Below are 21,665 nucleotides of genomic sequence, written 5' to 3'. Positions count from 1 at the left end.
GGAACACACATTTCATTTACTGTCTATGGGACTTGTGCTCCTTTATCTCTTTGCTACTTTGAAGATCTCCCCACTACGGTAATGTCAGGTTTTGTAACTTTTTGGAAACTTTTCCATAGACCTATAATTTCTTATGCTTGTTCTCAGATCACAGAGTAAGTTTTCTGGAAATTCTGTGTCTACTCTAACCTGCTCTTTGGGGACATACAAGTGTACAACAGTCTACTCTATTGAATTAGCGTTTCATAATTTCTTACAGCAGTAACTCCTCTGTAAATCACAACAGATGTCCCTATATCTCCCAGAGCAAAGGTAGAAGTACCTCTGTATCACAAAAGGCAGAGGGACAGCAAACCTGAGCAGATTATTAAAACACATATACAAAAGATCATGCAGTTAAAAGTTATTTCAACTTGATAAGCTCATTCTTACGTCTCTTCCAACAAGGTCATTTCTGTTTTCAATCACCCCCCATGGGGCTATCCCAATAGTGCAAATCTTTCGAGATGATCTGGAAGCATGTTCTCTCAGGGCATCACCAACATGTTTTGCAACACCTGTTCATACACAAGAAAACATTCTGTATATTGAAACTACATCCTATTAGCATTAACCTCACCAATTACTGTGAAGATTAGAGAACTCATTTAGTTGACAGCATAAAGAAAGACCTTCTGTGCACAAAACATATATTAACAGTAACAGAGTACTGAGAATTTCTAGTAACTTTACAACATATATGCCAGTCAGTCTTGTCAGGGCAGAAGACAAGTCGCACTACAGTACTGCATATTTTGAAGCAACATACACTTTTCACACAATTTACATGTTCTATATTGTTACATAATACCACAAGATTTAAGTTCATATGCTCAAAATAAAATTCAAACACTTTAATTTGTTTAACTGTAAAGTCAGTCAAATTTTAGACAGTATTTTAGAGATATAAATATTGTGTTCCTCCGACTAGACAGTCATTCTGGAATCTGCTTACCTTTATTTAAAGAACTAGAATGTGGTTAAACTGTGCACATGAGTCTGTACTGTTATTTGAAGGTTTATATTATATAAAATTTATACTTTATTTATTTACCTGTGTTCACTCCTCCAGTTATAATCCAGGCACCTGTTGTTACTGCAGCTTTAATAAGACCTTTGCCAAGCAACTGTTTGATGCGTGGATGAAGTTCAAATTTCTGCATCCCCCCATGTACAGAGATAACAAGTCTGGGCAGCTCCATTTGCCATTCTTTAAGAATAAGTTGTAGAATGGCTTCAGGTTTAGTGTCATATGACAATCGTACATACTAAGACAAAAAAATAAGTTGTGAGCGTTAGTAGGTTCCTATAATAAACCATTAAATTGATTAGGAAGATTCATGAGAACAAATACTATTGAATCCTGAGCTACAGAAAAATATGCGTCTGTCATACTTTATGAACAATGGATTATAAGACCTGGAACAAGTATTTGCAGGTTCTCCAAAAATTCAAGTAGACAATGGCTATAAGATTTTGAAGGACTGACGAAGGCTGTAGGTAGGTTACACGTAGGCCCAACACAATAACACTGCGTTCTACAAACTTTTGTGAGACAATTTCATGAACATTTCTAAATTTGAGTATATTAATGAAAATCTAAAATATTGCCAAAATATGACCAGTTCAATTGCTGAGGCTGAATGTATTTTCTGTATGTATATCCCATGTAAAAAGATATTCCAATTGTGAAAAAACATACAACCATTCTCCCCATCCCCCGCATTACTCCCACATCTTCCAGAGAGGATGTCGGGGTAATGGAGTTAAGAATTATGCTACATCCCTAACATAGGCCATACAGGGAAGAGGGAGCAAATGGGCAGAAGTGAAACCTTACTCAGATCAGTTCCCAGCGGGCAGGGGTCCACACTAATACCACCATCACCACAATTGGTACTAATTAGTTGGCAATCTCAGCAGAGGTGCCAAATAACGAAAGAACATGGAGACAACTATTTTTTCCACTCCTAGAAGTGGTTCCTCCAAGACAGGGTTGAGGTACACTGCAAGTCAGGGAGAGGGAAACTTGCAGTGCTGTTATCCATGATGTAGCTGTTTCTGTGGATAAATGGACTACTTCAGTCTCCATGACTTTCAATCCACCACAAGCATTAATAGAAGAAATTTAGCAGAAGTTAATCATACCTTTCACAAAAAGGTTATAGTCAGAGAAAACATGGTATTTCTAGTAACCAACGTCTGTTGCATTCAGACTTTTCTTTTTTAAAGTTTCCGTTTACTTTGAGACTTAATTAGCAGATTTGAGACCTCATTAGCAGGTTTATTTAAAGGTTTGTTAAACAAAAACAAGCACGTATCTCACCAACCCACAACTCCAAGTAGAGGTCACTTTTACAGCACAGGTTTGAAAAGCGTTTAAATACTGGCTTTAGAACGGATGTGTGACAAAAACATTATTGTGGTAGTGAGTGGCACAACTAAGTAAATCAGACTTTCATTATGATTTACACAATTGGGAAGGGTGGCATGAACGAGGGACCTCACTTTCATAACTGAGATTTCACACACAAAAGGCTCAGACTATATAACAATGTTTGTTTGTTTTTTTCTAAACCTACCAGCCTCTCCTTATTTGCAGCGAAGACTTTACATGAAGCTAGCCAGCCTTTTGGTAAGTCACATGTGTTGTCTTTGGTTTAAAAATTACTGACTAGAGCAGTAGTCCCCAAACTGTGGGGCATGCCCCCCTTAGGGGGGCGTGGAAGAACGTCCAGAGTATGCATGCAGTAGGGACCGGGCCACCCCTACAGGGGGAAGGGAGGGAGTGCCACCCAGCTCCGCTCTGCCTCCAGCCCAGCCCCAGCCTCAGCCTCAGCCGCAGCTCGACTCCAGCCCCAGCCCAGCTTCGGCCCCAGCCACAACTTCACTCCGCCCCCCAGCCCGGCTCTGCCTCTAACCACAGCTCCTTCCCCACCCCCAGTTCTGCATTCAGCCCAAGCACCTCTGCTGAGCCAACTGTGCAGCAGAGGAGATGGGGCACAGACAGATTCCATTACTGGTAAGGGGGGGCTGAAGGGGACAACAGGAAAAGTTTGGACACCACTGGACTAAAGAGAAGGACTCCTACTGATAGTAGGGAGGCTATCCTCTCACAACACAGGTATAGGCATTTCATCTGCTTGCCAAACCTTTCATTTCAAGATTTAAATGGCGTATCCAAACATCTTTGCCAATGGGTCAAGGGAAGGACAAAAAGTCATTTTGTACATACCTTTGCTCTGCACGAATGAGAGCCACCTTGAAAGTTAATGACACCATAAGCATCAGTTGAACTCTGTTCTGTGTGTTTTTCCACTGACCATTCTTCTATTTCCCTATTAAAATTTTCACCCAGTTTGACATCTGTATATTTCATGGCAAGACTCGCCGTAAAGCAAGCATGTTGCCTGACCAAGCGACCACAGCAGCACCTGTACAGGATTATATATTACATTTTATTTTTACATTTGTAGTCATTAATCTCATTGTACTTGGATGCATGGAGTAATTAAAGGGGACAAATCTTTTTATTGCAGAGGCAGCGGAAAAAAGTTAGAATTTTCATGCCTATAAAAGAACTATCTGAACCTCAGTTACACCTTTCTAGGGTTATGTCTATCCTAGCACTTTTGTCGGTAAAACTTTTGTTGATCGGGGCGTGAAAAAAGTACCCCCCAACCAACAAACATTTCAATCAACAGAAGCACTGTTGTGGACAGCACTATGTCAGCGGGACAACATCTCCCGCTGACATAGGTACCACTGCTTGTTTGGGATGGTTTAATTATGCCCAAAGGAGAGCCCTCTCCCATCAGCATAGAGCCGCTATACAAGAGACCTTACAGTGACATTGCTGCAGCAGTACAGCTGTGCCACTGTAAGATCTGTAGTGCAGAATGATAAAGTATAGGAAAACCTTTGGATGAGTCACTCCTATCAGAAGACTGGCAGGCTGATGTAATCAAACCTGGCAAGAGATTTTGGCACTTCACACTAACTCTCACCTATTTTCTTTAGCTTTCCACAGACAAAAGCTCCCATAACACTCAGAGCAAGGGTATACACGATTCATAATTATGTCAAATACTGATGGCTCTTATTCAAAGCTAAAGAGTGAGGTGAATTGGAAGCCAAAACACATTAAGAGTAACCAGCAGACTATTAGTGTTCAGAAAGGTTTGATTATTTAAGTTACTTTTTCCTAGGTATTATAGGTAGGGCTGGTAGCGCTGCATTATTAAGGTTGCCCAACACTCTCCATTACAAAACCCTGTTTCCAGTTGCCTATATCTTTGCCACATTAATCATTTGGGCTGAAATTTTACATGCCAAACTGAATGATTCAGGCTGAATATTTTTGAAAATTTCAGCCAAAATGGCTCAGCCATTTCCAATAATGACCCCATGCCAGGGAGAGTGCTTGGACTTTGTTCAGGCTTGGAAGCAAACACACATGAATCAGTGGTTAGATCCCCACAGCAGTCTGGTGAGTGTCCAAGAGGGTGGGGCTTGACCAAGTGTGTGACAGGTAGTGGGGAGACAGATTGGATGAGGGGCCTGGAAAGGGAGACGAAACATATTGGATGGAAGCTGGGAGAGGTGGTTGAAAGGGATAGGATAAAAGAGGCTATCCCGACTAAAGCACACTCCCCTCCAATACCTGAAATGGAACCCCAACCCCCCCAAGTCTCAGCATTCCTCTGCTTGCAGGAAAAATCTGTGAAACCCAATGGCAAAGTGTGTGTCTCATCCTCCTCTAGTGCTCGTCCCTGGAGACCGACAACCACTTCCTGCTCTCTGTTACTATGTTAACTCAAATGGCAGAGTTCTGTGCTGTGGATCTAAAGGCTCCAAACTTGTTGATGAAACGTTGGTGTCAATAAAATACATCCTGGAATTTGTTTTTTTAGTTCACTTTTATCAAAACCTAGGCAATTACACACAAAAAACTATGTTAAAAGAACATTGTTAAGGTTGCAAAGTCAAGCATTCAACAGTTAGAAAACACCAGAAATAAAGGTTGCCTTGTGTGCCGGACCATCCCTAGGGGGGTCCAGGGCAGAAGTGACGGATTTGTTTCTTCTGGGACCGACCGTGCTGGCAAATCGCAATGGCCTGCGGGGGCCCCCAGAGCGCAGGGCTGGAGCGGTCACCCCGATTCGCCCTACGCAATGGACGGCTCTGTATGTATGCATGCATTATGATAGAGTCTTTAATTATGTAATCACATACTGTTTTTTTCCACATGATCCCTGCCTCTTTCAGTGCACAGGATAGACCTGCTCTGGGAATGAACCACATTGTGTAACGAAAGAGACTGTTGCCTTTAGGACCTTACCTTATTTGTGGAAGAAACTGAATGAGGCAGGAGATGGCAGGAAGACAGGAGTATGGCCTCAGGGTTAAGGCAACTGAATGCTGCCCTGGCAAACTGGATTCTATCCCTGCCTCTTCCACAGTGTTCTTATGTGATGCTATTCAAGTCACTTAAACAAAATTTTTCATGGGTGGTGTCATAAATATAAAGGGAAGGATAAACCCCTTTAAAATCCCTCCTGGCCAGAGGAAAAAAATCCTCTCACCTGTAAAGGGTTAAGAAGCTAAAGGTAACCTCACTGGCACCTGACCAAAATGACCAATGAGGAGACAAGATACTTTCAAAAGCTGGGAGGAGGGAGAGAAACAAAGGGTCTGTGTGTCTGTCTATATGCTGGTTTCTGCAGGGGATAGACCAGGAATGGAGTCTTAGAACTTTTAGTAAGTAATCTAGCTAGGTATGTGTTAGATTAGGATTTCTTTAAATGGCTGAAAAAAGAATTGTGCTGAATAGAATAACTATTTCTGTCTGTGTATCTTTTTTGTAACTTAAGGTTTTGCCTAGAGGGGTTCTCTATGTTTTGAATCTAATTACCCTGTAAGGTATCTACCATCCTGATTTTACAGGGGGGATTTCTTTATTACTATTTACTTCTATTTCTATTAAAAGTCTTCTTGTAAGAAAACTGAATGCTTTTTCATTGTTCTCAGATCCAAGGGTTTGGGTCTGTGGTCACCTATGCAAATTGGTGAGGCTTTTTATCCAACATTTCCCTGGAAAGGGGGTGGTGCAAGTGTTGGGAGGATTGTTCATTGTTCTTAAGATCCAAGGGTCTGGGTCCGTAGTCACCTAGGCAAATTGGTAACGCTTTTTACCAAACCTTGTCCAGAAAGTGGGGTGCAAGGTTTTGGGAAGTATTTTGGGGGGAAAGACGTGTCCAAACAGCTCTTCCCCAGTAACCAGTATTTGTTTGGTGGTGGTAGCAGCCAATCCAAGGACAAAGGGTGGAATATTCTGTACCTTGGGGAAGTTTTGACCTAAGCTGGTAAAGAGAAGCTTAGGAGGTTTTTCATGCAGGTCCCCATATCAGTACCCTAGCGTTCAGAGTGGGGAAGGAACCTTGACAGGTGGCCACTAATGGTGTGTTCCTCATTTTCTGGGTGCCTGATTTGATACCCTCAGGTCTAATCTGCAGAAGTGCTGAGCACTTACAGCTGCAACTGAAGTCAATGGGATTTGTGCTTTCAATGTACACTGCTATGTAATGGTAAGTACTCTGAACAAAAAAGAAAAAAATTCAGGTCCTAGTCATCTCAACTTTGTCACCCAGAATTAGTGAAAGCTTTTGATCTTATTCTCTGTGCCTCAGCTCCGCACTGAAAATGAAATAATACCAATACCTGACCTCACAGGGGTGTTGCAAAAATAAACTAACACTTGTGAAGCACTCAGATAATGTAGTGATGAGCACCATAGAACAGCCCATGAGGAAATTAATAATTCTGTTTTCAGAAAAGGGTTTGAATAGCATGTAGTAACATAAAAACATAAGAACGGCCATACTGGGTCAGACAAAAGGTCCATCTAGCCCAGTATCCTGTCTTCTGACAATGGCCAATGCCAGGTGCCCCACAGGGACTGAACAGAACAGGTGATCATCAAGTGATCCATCCCCTCACCCATTCCCACCTTCTGAAAAACAGGGCCTAGGGACACCATTCCTGTCCATCCTAGCTAATAGCCATTGATGGACCTATCCTCCAGGAACTTATCTAGTTCTTTTTTGAACCCTGTTATAGTCTTGGCCTTCATAACATCCTCTGGCAAGGAGTTCCACAGGTTGACTGTGCGTTGTGTGAAAAAGTACTTCCTTTTGTTCGTTTTAAACCTGCTGCCTATTAATTTCACCCCTAGTTCTTGTGTTATGAGAAGGAGTAAATAACACTTCCTTATTTACTTTCTCCACACCAGTCATAATTTTATAGACCTTAATCATATCCCCCCTTAGTTGTCTCTTTTCCAAGCTGAAAAGTCCCAGTCTTATTAATCTCCACTTATATGGCAGCAGTTTCATACCCATAATCATTTTTGTTGCCCTTTTCTGAACCTTTTCCAATTCCAATATATTATTATAGTATATGTTCTATTAAAGAAGGTTGAGGCCACATGTTAAGCAACAAAGATTGACCAAAATATCAAAAAGATGCTCATAAAGTGAGCACAGTCCATTCTGTACACTGAATGAGAAAGGGAAAAAATAAAAATATGATCATGTAATTAAAGACTGCATCATAATGCATATGCATTCAGTGGCTTTAATTCTGGTATTCCCTAACCGATGAGGGTTTGACTTTGCAACTTTAATAATGTTTTTAATGTAATTTTTGCATGTAATTTTATGCAATAACTACCCCATAGTTAGGGCCCTACCACGCTCCTTTTTGGTCAATTTCATGGCCATAGGGTTTTAAAAATAATAAATTTCATGATTTCAGGTATTTAAAACTGAAATTTCACGGAGTTGTAATTGTAAGGGTCCTGACCCAAAAAGGAGTTGGGGGGTGGTGAAAGGTAGGAGCGTCTGCAATACTGCTACCTTACTTCTGCGCTGTTGCTGATGGTGGAGCTGCTTTCAGAGCTGGGCAGCTGGAGAGCCACTGCCAGCAGCAGCGCGGAAGTAAGGATGGCAAGGTATAGCCCTCACTCAGCAGCTGCCACTCTCTGACCACCCCCTCTGAAAGCAACAGCACAGAAGTAAGGGTGGCAATACCGCAGCCCCCCTAAAATAACCTTGCGACCCCCCTGCAACTCCCTTTTGGGTCAGGATCCCCAATTTAAGAAACACTGGTCTCCCCCTGTTAAATCTGTGTAGCATAGGGTAAAAGCACACAAAAGACCAGACTTCATGGGGGGAGACCAGATTTCACGGTCGGTGATGCATTTTTCACGGCCATGAATTTGGTACGGCCCTACCCATAGTGCATACAACTTCCATATAATTCTGTATATTTTATACAATCTTCTATTTCTAGTCTTTTGCTGGCTGGTCATTTTGTAATATTATTAAAATGCTTTTTAAAAAGTTACAGTAAGTCTCTGAATAAAATATTTAACAAGCAAAGGTCATAATAATTATCACTAAAAGTAAAGAGTTGCTTACCTGACAAGTTGTTGACAAATCTGACACCCTGGAAGACATCTATGAGAAAGAATACACAGGTAAACACGAGATTAACATTTTTTGTACACTTACTATGTATACAGAACAAAGATTATTGAACAAAAAAACAGATCTATAATGATACGGAAAACGTGTACCTAACGTTTCACCAAAAATATATTTTCCAAGCTTTTCTTCATGTATTTCTCTGATTAACATTAATATAGTAAAGCATGGCAAGGCAGGGATGGTTAGCGCAAAAACTACATGCTCCATACCTATTTCTTAAGCTACAAAGGACAACTTCTATTCAAAAAGTTTCTACCTGCGCTCACTGAAACATTTGTGAACAAACTTACACCTTGTCTACATTACACAGTTTCGTCAACAAAACAGTAGAGGTGTACACACAACAATATTCCTCTGCTGATTTAACTCTCCTGCTACGCCAACATAATAAAACCACCTTGATGAGCCGCATTAAGCTTTTTGCAACAAAGTTAGAGCAACATAGTGTCAGTGTAGACCAGGGAAGGGCAAACTATGGCCTGCAGGCCGGATCCAGCCCATCAGGCACCACGTCCCTGGGGGATGGAGGAGGGCAGAGGGCTCTGTGCACCCCCCCCCCAGCTCCCATTGGCAGGAAATGGGGAACCACAGCCAATGGGAGCTTCAGGGCTGGTACCCACAGGCAAGCACAGCAAAGCCGCCTGCCCCACCCCACCCCCAGGAGCCACTGCTGGACACGCTGGACACTTCCGGTAGCAGCACGGGGCCAGGGCAGGCAGAGAGCCTGCCTGAGACCCACTGCACTCCGCTGCCACCCTGGAACCGCACCAAGTAAGCGGCGCCGGGCCAAAGCCCATACCCCGAATCCCCTCCTGCACTCCAACCCTCTGCCCTGAGCCCCCTGCCGCACTCTGCACCCCCTCCTGAACTCCAATCCCCTGCCCTGAGCCCCCAACCCCCAACCCCCTGCCCCGAGCCCCCAACCCCCTGCCCCAGCCCTACAGTCATGGCCCTGCATACAATTTCCCCACCCAGATGTGGCCCTCAGGCCAAAAAGTTCGCCCAGCCCTGGTGTAGACACTGCATTTGCTTATGTTTCCCTAAGTGGTCTCTAGGAGGTGTCCTGCAATACTCATCATGACTGCTCTGCTAAGCAGTCATGGGCAGCAAGTTCTATGGGCCTGTGGTGTCAGGGCACCAGAAATATTCCTGGCCTGGGGCCCGGCTCCAGCCATGTCTGAGGCCAGGTCTCTCCCTTGGCCCTGCTTCCGCCCCCGGGCGTTCCCCCCATGCAATTTAAAATGGCCCGTGGCCCCCCATTCACCACCAGCAGTGCAAGAGAGCTGAGCGGCTTCCTACCTGCTCTCTCGACATGGCTGCCGACCCCTCCCTGCAGCCCCTGGGCGGGGTGGGTCTGTGTCCTGCTCCAAGCGCCCTTGGGGCCAATAGGAAGCTGCGAGGGCAGTGCCTGGGGGCAGCAGCACACAGAGGGCCCCTGGCCCGCCCTGCCTTGGAGCCCCAGGTAAGCACTGCACCACCCCAACCCCCTCCCAGAGCCTGCCCCCCACAGCCCAGAGCCTGCCCCCAAACTCCCTCCCAGAGCCTGCACCCCCTCCCCCTTCCCACACACCCCCTCCCGCCCTCAAACTCCCTCCCAGAGCCTGCACCCCCAGCCCGGAGCCTGCACCCAAACTCCATTCCAGAGCCTGCATCCCCACCCTCTTCCACACACCCCCTCCTGCCCCCAAACTCCTCCCCAGAGCCTGCACCCCTCCCCCCCCTCCTGCACCCCCTCCCCTTGCCCCATCCCGGAGCTTGCACCCCAGACCCCCTCCCCCACCCAAACTCCCTCCCAGAGCCCAACCTCTCACCCCTTCTGCACTCCCTGCCAGAGCCTGCATCCTGCACCCCAATCCCCTGCCCAGGCCCTGAACCCCAGACCTCCCTCCCAGAGCCTTAGGCAGGTGGAGGGTGGAGTTGGAGGGGGGGGGGAAATGGGCTCTGGGCCTTCTGGGCATCACCACCACCATTTCTACAAACCTGCCACCCCTATAAGCAGTTTCTATTCTGCTGCCCTGCAGACAGGTACACAGGCATGCACCCCTCCCCCTTTAAAGCCCCGGAAATTTTTGAAATTTCACTTCCTGTTTGCTCAGCTCGGTCAGCTCACATCACATCTTCCCAACTGACCATGCCAGCTTTCCACAGCAAACGGGTTCCCACGTGGAGTACATTGGAGTTGCTGGATCTGTGGGGAGAGGAGGCTGTGCAGTTGCAGCTCCAATCCAGCTGTAGGAACTTTGACACCTAGAAGCAGATTGCTCGTGGCATGGATGAGAAGGAGCATGAAAGGGACATGCAGTGCCCTACTAAGATAAAGGAGCTGAGACAAGCTACCAGAAGGCAAAGGAGGCCAACGTCACTCTGGTGTAGCACCAAAAATATGCCGCTTCTACAAAGAGCTGTATGCTATCCTCAGTGATGACCCCACCTCCAGTGCCAAGAGCCTCGGGGGGGGGGGAGAAGACCACTGAAGGCAGTGCCCAGTAGAGTCAACCCCGAGAACAAAGTGGTGGATGAGCAGGGTGAATTGGAGGAGGATTTGGGACAGGCAACAGGCTCATCTGGTGGTGTGGCAAGCCAGGACCTCTTTCTGACTGCAGAGGGGTCTAGCCAGTGCCAGCAGCAGTCCGGCAATGGTGTGCCTGAAGTAGGAGACAGGAGCTCCAGTACGTACTCATTTTTCTTTGATAATGCATGGTTACATGAGGTAGGTGTGTCCTTCATTTTGTTACATGGTACATGTGAGAGAAGGGATCAAAATTACCCCTAGTTACTGTTTGTATCTGCTTCGCATTCCACTGTGCAGCTACGTAATGGGAGCCCTGTGGAAAAGTTTGTTAATACACACCGAGATCTCCTAAGATTCCTCCATAGAGATCTCTAGGAAACTTTCCTGCAGATACTCCACAATCCTTTGCCAAAGGTTCCTTGGCAGAACTGCTTTGTTTCTTTCTCCGTTGTAGGAAATTTTGGCAAGCCAATCAGCAATTACTTCTGGAGGAATCAAAGCATCAAACAGGCGAGCAGCATATGGTCCCAATCTGAAGTGACACATATGTAGGAGAGGCACCCTTGCATCTTCAGTTACCCTCAATAGTATGATTTCAGCTTCCTTCGCCGCCCACCTGTGGAAAACGGTGCTAGTGTTCAGAATAATGTCCCAGGACCCTTATACTGATCACCTTCTGAAACCACCCAGACCCTTTATCCTGTCTTGCACCTTCTTCCCCTGGGCCAAACTCACCATGTTTAGTGCTCTGGCCTTGCTGTGTGCTTAACAAGGGAAAGTGAGAAAAAGGTGTATGTAACTTTTATGATTTAAGACTGAGTGCACATACAATAATGACAACGTATATTGCTTCTTTTGCTTCTGCAGATGTGCCCTTGAGGGTGAACTCCTACAAACCAGCAGAGCACCTCCATCAGATAAGGAAGTGAGCAAGGAGGAGTAAGGAGGACATGTTTCGGGAATTGCTGCAATCATCAGATCAGGCCAATAACAAGCACAGAATGTTTAGACAAATGAGAAACTAGAGGCAAGGAGAGAGTCAGGAGTGGGTAATAAAGTTCACGGAGGACCAAACAGAGATCCTGAGGTCCCTGATTGCTCTGCAGGCGGAACACATGAGTGCTCGACTCCCCCTTATTCCTAGGGGAATTCTGCATCACTAAGCGTTCGCAGAATTAATGTCCCCCGCAGATTTCTTTGCTTCCCTGCAGAAGCAAAGGAAAGGCACAAGAGCGGTCATGTACCCCTCTTTGACAGCACAGGCAGGTCGGTTCAGGCACCCAGAGCAGCTGGTAGAAATATAAATGAGATGGGGATGGGCAAGCATGCGTGCGTGCGTGCGAGAGAAACTCTGTCCCTCTCGCTTGCTATTGCGGCACACTTGGCATGAAGGGGCAGGGCTTTAGGGTGTTCTGAAGAGGTAGGCTAGGGGCAAGCTCTGTCCCCTCAGGTAGAGCAAAATGTAGCAGCCTGCCTGCTTAGTAATGGTTCCCACTGTCTTTGTAAATTCCCCCAGGAGTATAAAACAGGTGTAAAATTTTTAAGGCTCCTTTACATTGCCAAAGTTATGTAAAGGACACGTGGCCTTATAAATGCTACGGTTACTTTAGTGATTAGATAGAACTGGTCTAAATTTTTGGACTGAAAAAATTTTCTATCAAAATGTGCTCCATGAACTGTTTGCAACCTACCTTTCTGCAGATGGTCAGTAGCCAATATAAATTGTGGGTTTGATTCCCCAGTTTCACTTGCCTATGATGTAACACTGAGCATATGATTGCATATATTTGTTGACTAATAACTAGAAATAAAGGATCAAACCTAGCTACATTACTATAAGGCAAGGCAGGTTGGGGATTTCCTCCAATGCTCCCCACTCCCATTCTCCATCCACTGTACCGTAGTTTAAATAAATCACCAAAATAATTGAAACCAGTGTGATATTGTGTTAGTTTGACAAATAAAACGTGGAATTTTGCAGATTTTTAAACTATTGTGCACAGAATTTTTAATTTTTTGGCACAGAATTCCCCCAGGAGTCCTCCTGCAGCCCATACAGAACTGCATTCCTTGCCCTCCCCAAAGACACTCCTCTCGCATTTCTGCCCCGTAGCAGTCCCTTGCAGTGGAGTGCAAGTGGTACATTTTCCATAATGACAGCTAGCCTTTCTGAAGTGAGGATCTCACAGCTGCATGAGAGTACTGTTCACTGTCATGTCCCTTGTAAGAAATATGAATCTGTGTATTGCCTTTAATAAAAAAGGAGTCTTACAAAGACAGTGATTCTTTATTTGTGACCTACACAAGATGGTTGCAACAAAAATTCAAACAGTGACAACTGCCACATTTGCAGACTACAATTAATACTCAGGCAGACATCGTTACAGGGGTCATTCAAGGTGGCAAGTAAACAATGCCTGGCTTAATTCATTACAGAAAGACACATTACTGGGGCTCATTGTCAAAATGCTGCTTCAAAGCTTCCCTGATTCAAATAGCCCCCCATTGAGCCCCTCTAATAACCATGCTGTCTGGCTGCTCAAAATCAGCCACCTGGCAATCCACCTTAACACTCCCCACCTCGGGAAACTTTTCCCTCTTGGTCTAACCTGCCAAAAAGGCAGTTCCAGCAACCCTTTAATCTTCCAAAGACACATTCTATGGTCATTCTGTACCTGCTGAACTTATTATTGAAGTTCTCCTTGCTGCTGTCAAGGTTTCAGGTGTATGGATTCGTGAACCACAGGAGTAAAGGGTAGGTTGAGTCTCCCAGGATCACTATGGGCATTTCCACATCCTCTATTGGAAAGTCCCTACTTGCAGCTTTCTGTACAGGCCAGATGCATGCAGTTCCTGAGATGCATGCGTCATGCACCTTCCCTGACCACCCTGTGTTGATGTCAGTGACACGACCCTGGTGATCCACCAGCACCTGCAGTAGCATAGAGAAGTAGCCCTTTCTGTTGATGTACTCCCTTGCAAGATGGTCTGGGGCCAAAATTGGGATGTGTGCACCATCTATAGTCCTGCCGCAGTTAGGGAATCCCATTGCCGCAACAGCATCCACTATTTCCTGCACAATGACAGGTTTCAGAGTAACAGCCATGATAGTCTGTATTCGCAAAAAGAAAAGGAGTACTTGTGGCACCTTAGAGACTAACCAATTTATTTGTATTCCTTTTCTTATTTCCTGCACATTGCCCAGAGTCACAGTCTTTCGTAGCAGAAGGCGATTAATGGCCCTGCACACTTGCATCACTGCAGCCCCCACGGTGGACTTCCCAACTCCAAATTGGGTTGCTCACTTTTCCACCATTAGGGAAGCTCTCATTTCTCATTTCTCCGATGAAGTGAGCTGTAGCTCACGAAAGCTCATGCTCAAATAAATTGGTTAGTCTCTAAGGTGCCACAAGTCCTCCTTTTCTTTTTGCGAATACAGATTAACACGGCTGTTACTCTGAAACCTCTCATTTCTGTGTTCTGGCACCAGAGGGCAGGGGTGAGCTCCACATACAGTTCAAAGAAGGTGGCTTTGCACATATGAAAGTTCTGCTGCCACTGCTCACCATCCCATACCTGCATCACAATCTGATCCCACCACTCGCTGCTTGTTTCCCAAGCCCAATAGTGACGGTCCACCTTGTGCAGCTGCTCTGTGAATGCCAAATCAATCTTGAATGATTTCTTTGCATGGCACACAGTAGTGCAGGCAGCACAGATTCCTGTTCAGATTTGCAATTTATGAAATACTGAAGGTCAGCCGTGTTGTGTTCCTAATACTTATCAAAGACTGGTGAGCAGTGCAGGATCCATGCTTTCAGGCAGAGAGGGTGGGCACAAGGTTTACAGGGGCAGTTGAAAACGGTGCAAAACCCAGTCAGAAGCCCTTGGAATTATCAGATGGAAAAAACTGCATCAAAGGGATGGTGATTTCACCCCCATGATGCACTGCAATCCATTCCTAGAACTCTTAACGGGAGGTGGAAGCGATCTGCATAGGGGATATGGACAGTGCATGCTCTCTTTGTCGGTGCTAGGGCACCAACTGCGGACATGCCCTACCGACACAAGGAGCACTGTGTGAAAATGCACAAGCAATGTAACTACAGGGGTTTATGATCATTGACGTAATTTAAGTTGACTTAACTCTGTAGTGTAGACATGGCCTAAATTATATTTTTAGGCCCTGACTCATCAGAGTACTTTAGCACATGCATAGTCCTGTTGAAGTTAAATAATGGTCTTTAATCACCATTAACCTGAATGGGATTATTCACAGGTTATTATTATTCAGGTTAAACCCATGCTTAAATGGTTGGTAAACTGGGGTCTTAAAGTAGGTAGTATGAAGCTTTTATATTTTTCTTCAACTCTTGGGGGGGGGGGGGGCGGGGAGAGATAATATGCTGTCTTTTTCATTGATTCTATAGTTTAAATACTGTGGCATCTCTCCCTCAGAGTTGATCCTTCTCATTCCTGTGTCTTGTTGGTATTTTTTGTTTTGGGGTGAGGGTCATTTTGCCCTGCATGTGCATAAGGCTAAGCTGGGTCCTAATGAACTTGTACAATGTTCTGTTAATGCAATTAATTCATTGTGAAAAGATGCAGAAATTCTAATTCCACCTGTTAGGATATAGATATTCAGGCCTGTCTGCAAAGGCCTGTACTCTAAGAATTTAGTCACTTGGCTAGTGATAGAGGTATAAAAGAAAGAATCAAAATCACTGTCTGCCGGTGCAAGGGCCTTCTCTTACTGTGACAGTCTGAGGCCCTGTTCTTAGGCTAAGGCCTTTGCCTAAGCAGCAGAGGCAGCCATAAGCTGGGAAGCAAACAGTCTCATCCTCACATTCCAAACTAGTCACACTGAAATAAGGTGCTATTCGGCTGTTAGGAATACAATCCTGTCCTGATAGTTCCTATCACCTCCAGAGAAAGGGAAGTGCCTAGAAAATGAAAAAGGAAACTTAGTTTGATAGCATCCTGTCTGGCAAGAACTCACTTATCAATAGCTGGGATGTGAAATCTTGGCTTCTGTGTTGTCCTGTCATTGTAATTCCCACTTTGCTATTGTTTGTCTGTATAATCTCTGTCTGGTTCTGTGATTGTTCCTGTCTGCTGTATAATTAATTTTGCTGGGTGTAAACTAATTAAGGTGGTGGGATGTAATTGGTTACATAATCGTGTTACAATATGTTAGGATTGGTTAGTTAAATTTCAGGAAAATGATTGGTTAAGGTATAGCTAAGCAGAACACAAGTTTTACTATATAATCGGTAGTCAATGAGGAAGGGGGTGTGGGGGGTGGGGGTGGGCATGGGCATGTGGGTGTGTGAGATGGGAACAGGGAATGGGAGTAAGGAAGTTGGAATCATGTTTGGCTAAGGGTAGGAATGGGAACAGGGACACAGGTGTAAGGCTCTGTGGTGTCAGAGCTGGGAAGGAGGATACTAAGGAAGGAAACTGGAATCATGCTTGCTGGAAGTTCACCCCAATAAACATCGAATTGTTTGCACCTTTGGACTTCGGGTATTGTTGCTCTCTGTTCATGCGAGAAGGACCAGGGAAGTAAGTGGGTGAAGGAATAAGCCCCCTAACACCACCTGTTTCCAAATCTCATTTTAAACATCCTTTCTCCTTTGTCTTTGCCTCTTACTTTCCCCTTCTGCTCCTAACAACCTTACGAATAAATTCTTCAATTAAAAAAAAACAAAAACAAAAAAACAATTAACTAACCTGTATTATTCAAGTCCATAATAAATTTTGGTATAATTGTACAAAAAAATACTATCTAAAATAAAATTATATTGCAGATTCACATTTTTATAACTATGCTGAGAATAAATTAAAGCATAAAGCAAGCTCTTTAGATTGTAGTTATTTTAGCCTTCTCTGAAGCTACATTAAGTTATAAATCTTCTGGATATTTAATATGAAACTAGATTTCAATAATTGTCAAAATAGGTTTTTAACTATAGATCACAACTTATGCTAAAAAACATCTAAAGATGTTTATTTTCTCTTCTATATTTGATTCCTTCATGCATATTTCAGGAACTACAGTCAGATAAAATCTAAGGAATGGATTGGCCAAATGTGAAAACTTCATTTGTAGCCTACAAATGGATTAAACTTAAAGAAAGACAAGTGCTGAAAGATTGTTTTGTTCCCTGGGAAATGCTCTGGAAATTTTAACAGCTTCCTAATTACTCTGCTTGCATTTGCAAGTTTTCCATGTCTTTCAATCAGATCGTGGCACTAAATTCTAAAACCTTCTCAGGGTCTTATGGTTTCCAGGAATTTAATGAATCATTTGTGATACATTTCACAGACTAGAGCTCAGGCTTTATTCTGCCTGAAACAAATTCTCAAAAGAAACTAATATTAGTCTGAATTTAGCAAAGCTATACAAGTGTTTTATGTGCAGGACTTGAACTAGCAGTTTTATGGATCTGAAAAGCAGAAGTTTAATTCTAAAAGTCATGTGAACCTGTGTAACACTTAACTTGGGGCTGTAGAGCAGTTAAATTGCAACTAGTATTTCTAATTTTAGCAATTTTTTAAATTGCCATGTAACATGAAGTAACAATAGATTTAATCTCATTTGTGATTGGAGGTGGGTTGTTTTTTTTAAATATATAAGTGTGTGACAGCAAGATGCTACAACGTGTATAAATTATATCTGAATGACTTCTAGAGCCAGTGAAATCCACAAACTAACTAGATGCTTGAGAGGTCATATTTCTATGTTGACTGCACATTTTAATTTCACATCATCTTGTTCAGGTATTGTGAAAGACTAAGTTAAAAACAGCATTTAAATTAATTAGTTTTATTACACCCTGTATTGTTTCATATGCCTAAAGTCAGGTCTCTTCTTACTCAACGCTTACTAAGCAAAATACTAATATCATCATACTTAATGCCCTCCATAGCTGTAACCATTTTCAATGCCCTTTCTGACCTTTCCTCCTGTCTTTTCACATTGTTGTTTTTCCCCCCCAGAGGTTTTGAATGATGAGGATGGAGTGGGGGGGTGGGGGGGGAGGCATCACATGCCACATCCTGGTATCAGAATCGAGTTTTCTGAAAACACAACTTTCCTCCACCTTTGAGTCTGTATGGCCCGTGTCAATTTTGGATTTCTCTTGGATTTCTCTCTTTTCTCTTTCCATTGGATTCTTCAACTCCTTCTGCAACACACTCTCACATTTATTTTTCCCCATTTCCTTAATGTCAACTCTTCAGCATGAAAGGAAATGTATTTCTTGCAGGCTCACAGTCTTCTTTCCTCTACCAGTCTCTGTATGAAGTGCATCTTTACAGTGCTTTCTGATCTAAAGAAATGTGCAACAAGAAGCACTCTAGACAGTTATGCCCACTACAGGGACTAGTAGAAAAAGAAAGAGGTGACATACTCAAATGAATAGGCATCTGTGGTATGTTGAGGGACTTTCAATAAAGTCAGAGAAGCCATACAGACACAGTTGCGATGCTTAGGCACTAAGAACTGAACTAAAGGCAGAGAGTTTCATTTTATATAGATAAAAAAATTGAGGTTACATGAATGTTTTAAGAACAGCAGTTACTGTGCCAATCTATTTTATATCAATTTAATTAAGAAGTAGTAAGGAAGCCATGCATAAAATTTCTAGTTACCTGTGAGGGTCCTTTGAACTTGGTATAATATACACACATTCCCTCTTGGTGAAAGTGTTTTCTATCCAGGATTTCTGGGACTGTAAAAATAAGAGTTACACAAGAATTATCATGATATTATAAAATTATCATATAAATCACTGTCAATGTTCTTTAAAAAAAAAAACTGTATGATATAATACCCAAAAAGTAGGCATTAAAGAAATATAATTACCCATTTAAATATATTTCTATTTTTCATTGATGAAAGCATATATCTGCAGTATTGACAAGGACAAACAGTAAAGCAAGATATTCAAAAGCAAGAATGATTTTGAGTGCCCATGTGAAGAGATCTGATTTTCAGTAAGTGCTTCCTCTCTGAAAATCAGGCCCTTTTAAAGTGCCGCATGTTGGGCACCTAAAATTTGAAGCAACCAGAACCACTAGTCACTTTTTAGAAGTCTAGATGTTTTGATTAACTACATTCTGAAGTTAGTTTTGCAACAATCAGCTACTTATGCAAAAGAAAAAAAAGATGTAACAAAAGAAGAAATATCCACTAGTGAAAAACAGATTGCAACTACAATAATTTATGCCAAATTACCTGTCTGTTGCTAAAACCTCTATCAAACTGCATTAACGAAACATCAAAAGACAGAAAAAAAGACTATAAACTCGGTTATATTTTAATGGTTACATAAAAAGAATGTTATAATTTTGAAAATCAGATAAGTGCACTTAACAATAGCAAGCATTTTAAATTACACACACACACACCCACACACACCCCCCAAATTGAGATGCAACAAACATTCTGAAATAGTTCACTAAAGGGTGACCAAAAGAGTTGTTCTATGGTATTTTGAAGTTACAAAATATTCACTATTTATTTCATGAAGCTCGCTGGAAATTTATAATCACTGTTTCACTAATGTTTTATCTATTCTATTATTAAGTTGTCAGTCATTGCTAGCGACAATAAATAGGATAACTCTAGTTCTTTGTCAAGTAGCACATCCTACGTTTTCCCTCCCCCCCTCACTTTGATAAACAATTTAATGAGCATCCTCAACAGATATTTCCAAACAGAGTTCAAAATGTGCTTGAAAACCTTAAATTAGATGTTGACTTCCTTTAATGTTTACCTATTTTAATTGCTGGCCAAGATTCTGTTTAGCTTGCTTTAAAATAGGGACATTACATTATCTTACAGATCCCAACTTTACTTTTGCCAATTGATTTGGACGGTGCATAGTCAGCATGTTATTTCAGGGAAGAGATTCGATTCAGTAGAATCTCAAGAAGTATACCCAGAAACAATATGCAACCTATATTTCTTCTGCATTCTATGCAATATTATTCTAAACCTTAATTAAATTAAGATGCTATTCTGATACTAAGTGAAATTAGTTGGAAATATTAGTATCATGTCCAGTTTTGGTCTGCATCTATTGAAGTCAATATAAGAAAAAAGTTAGCCATGCTTCCTTAAAAATGCTTTGTTAGGATAGAATGCTTCCTTCACTGGAAAAGGGGAGAAAATGGACCCTGAAGTATATTGCTGCTTTAAGATATCTCCCAGAGTTCACTGTGAGTCTTTGCAGAAATGCTATTTTTCTTGACTTCTGGTAATAGAGGGCAGGAATATAGACAATTCAGTGAAGCTAAACCATCTTTAATTTATCAAAATTCCAATTTACAAGGAAACACATGACAAGCAAGTTACTAAAAACAGTACTAGACAAGTTAATTCTCATGACTGGTCTGTCACTTCTTGCCCACCTCTTTCAAAGCCACACCTAAAATTGTTCTTCCAGTACACCTTTCCTACTTCAGTCTTCACAAGCACCCTACAGTCTGATTTGATTGTGAGCTTGTTGACGCAGAGACTATGCATTCTGTTAACTGCCATCCTCATTTTGGGCAATTTATAAATAGTTGTTTTTTAAGAAAACAACAATGAAAAAAATTTCCTGAAGCCACTCTGTGATGTGATACTATCAGCTTTCACATATTAGGCAGGGCTGGGCTGTTTAATGATTGAATGGGAGGCATCTAAGAAATAAATAGATCTGGGGTGCCCAATCTGTAAGGCATGCACACATCCCCAGAGGGGCACCAGGCTCCTCCATAGGTCATTGGAAGCTGCAGGATTGCCACCATGGAACACATAAACCACTCTTCCTAATGGTGGCTGGGGATGGGGGGAGGAAAGAATGCATTCCTTACAGCAGAAACAGGTAAAGACCAGTATAAAGTAAGGGAGGGAGGGAGGGAGAGAAGGGAATGGAGAAAGAACTAGGGGAAGCGAGATGGGAGGAATAGAAAAATAAGACAGTTCATGAGAACTGGGTGGAAAAAAGTGGGCCGAACTAGAATTGAGTGGAAGAAGTTAAAACCCAGAAGAGAAGAAAAAAACCTTAAGAAGAGAAGAAAGAGAGGAGAAGAGAGAGAAATAGAAGCCACAAGAAAGAATGATGAGGGGGACACAAGATGGGAGCCCAATCACTTATTTGCAGTGTTTTCGGATCTAAAGAAATGTGCAACAAGAAGCACTGTAGATAGTTATGCCCACTATAGGGAATAGTAGAAGGTACTGAACCAATGACCTTTCTTGGTTGGCCCTTCAATTCCTCCCCCTCACAACAGAGATAAATTCTACTTCCAAGGTGGAAAGGGTAAACAGCCTGCCAAAAAGATCAGTAGTTTCCAACCTAGGTGTTGAAAATAAGTGGCTTCTGAGATAAAGAAGCATAGTGCTAGGAACCTGGTCAATTTGCTGTCCCAGGAAAGGCAAGGCAAGGCAAGAGAAGCAGCAGATGCTAAACATTCATTCAGTTAGTAGTGAACTTTATAGTGCTGCTATTCAAGAGACTATGAAACAAACTAAGAAATCCAAAACAAGTGTTGCTTACAGTTTTTATTTA

General features: G+C 42.8%; 1 protein-coding gene across 5 annotated transcripts in view; it reads right to left on the bottom strand.

Annotated features, from left to right (window-relative positions):
* Nucleotides 1–21,665, bottom strand: part of TRPM7 (transient receptor potential cation channel subfamily M member 7) — a 122,802-nt gene that overhangs the window by 69,694 nt on the left and 31,443 nt on the right. For all 5 annotated transcript variants that reach the window (XM_073304021.1, XM_073304025.1, XM_073304023.1 and 2 more), the window contains exons 2-6: nt 18,757–18,836; nt 8,520–8,558; nt 3,275–3,473; nt 1,094–1,307; nt 433–557 (exon numbers count right to left, since the gene is read on the bottom strand). In XM_073304021.1, the coding sequence (XP_073160122.1) occupies nt 433–557; nt 1,094–1,307; nt 3,275–3,473; nt 8,520–8,558; nt 18,757–18,836 (657 nt within the window). The remainder of the gene's footprint in view (nt 1–432; nt 558–1,093; nt 1,308–3,274; nt 3,474–8,519; nt 8,559–18,756; nt 18,837–21,665) is intronic.

This window comes from Lepidochelys kempii, chromosome 10 (assembly GCF_965140285.1).
Source record: "Lepidochelys kempii isolate rLepKem1 chromosome 10, rLepKem1.hap1, whole genome shotgun sequence".
Taxonomy (NCBI): domain Eukaryota; kingdom Metazoa; phylum Chordata; order Testudines; family Cheloniidae; genus Lepidochelys; species Lepidochelys kempii.
The sequence above is the reverse complement of the archived record's forward strand: the minus strand, read 5'-3'. Positions and strand labels throughout refer to the sequence as shown.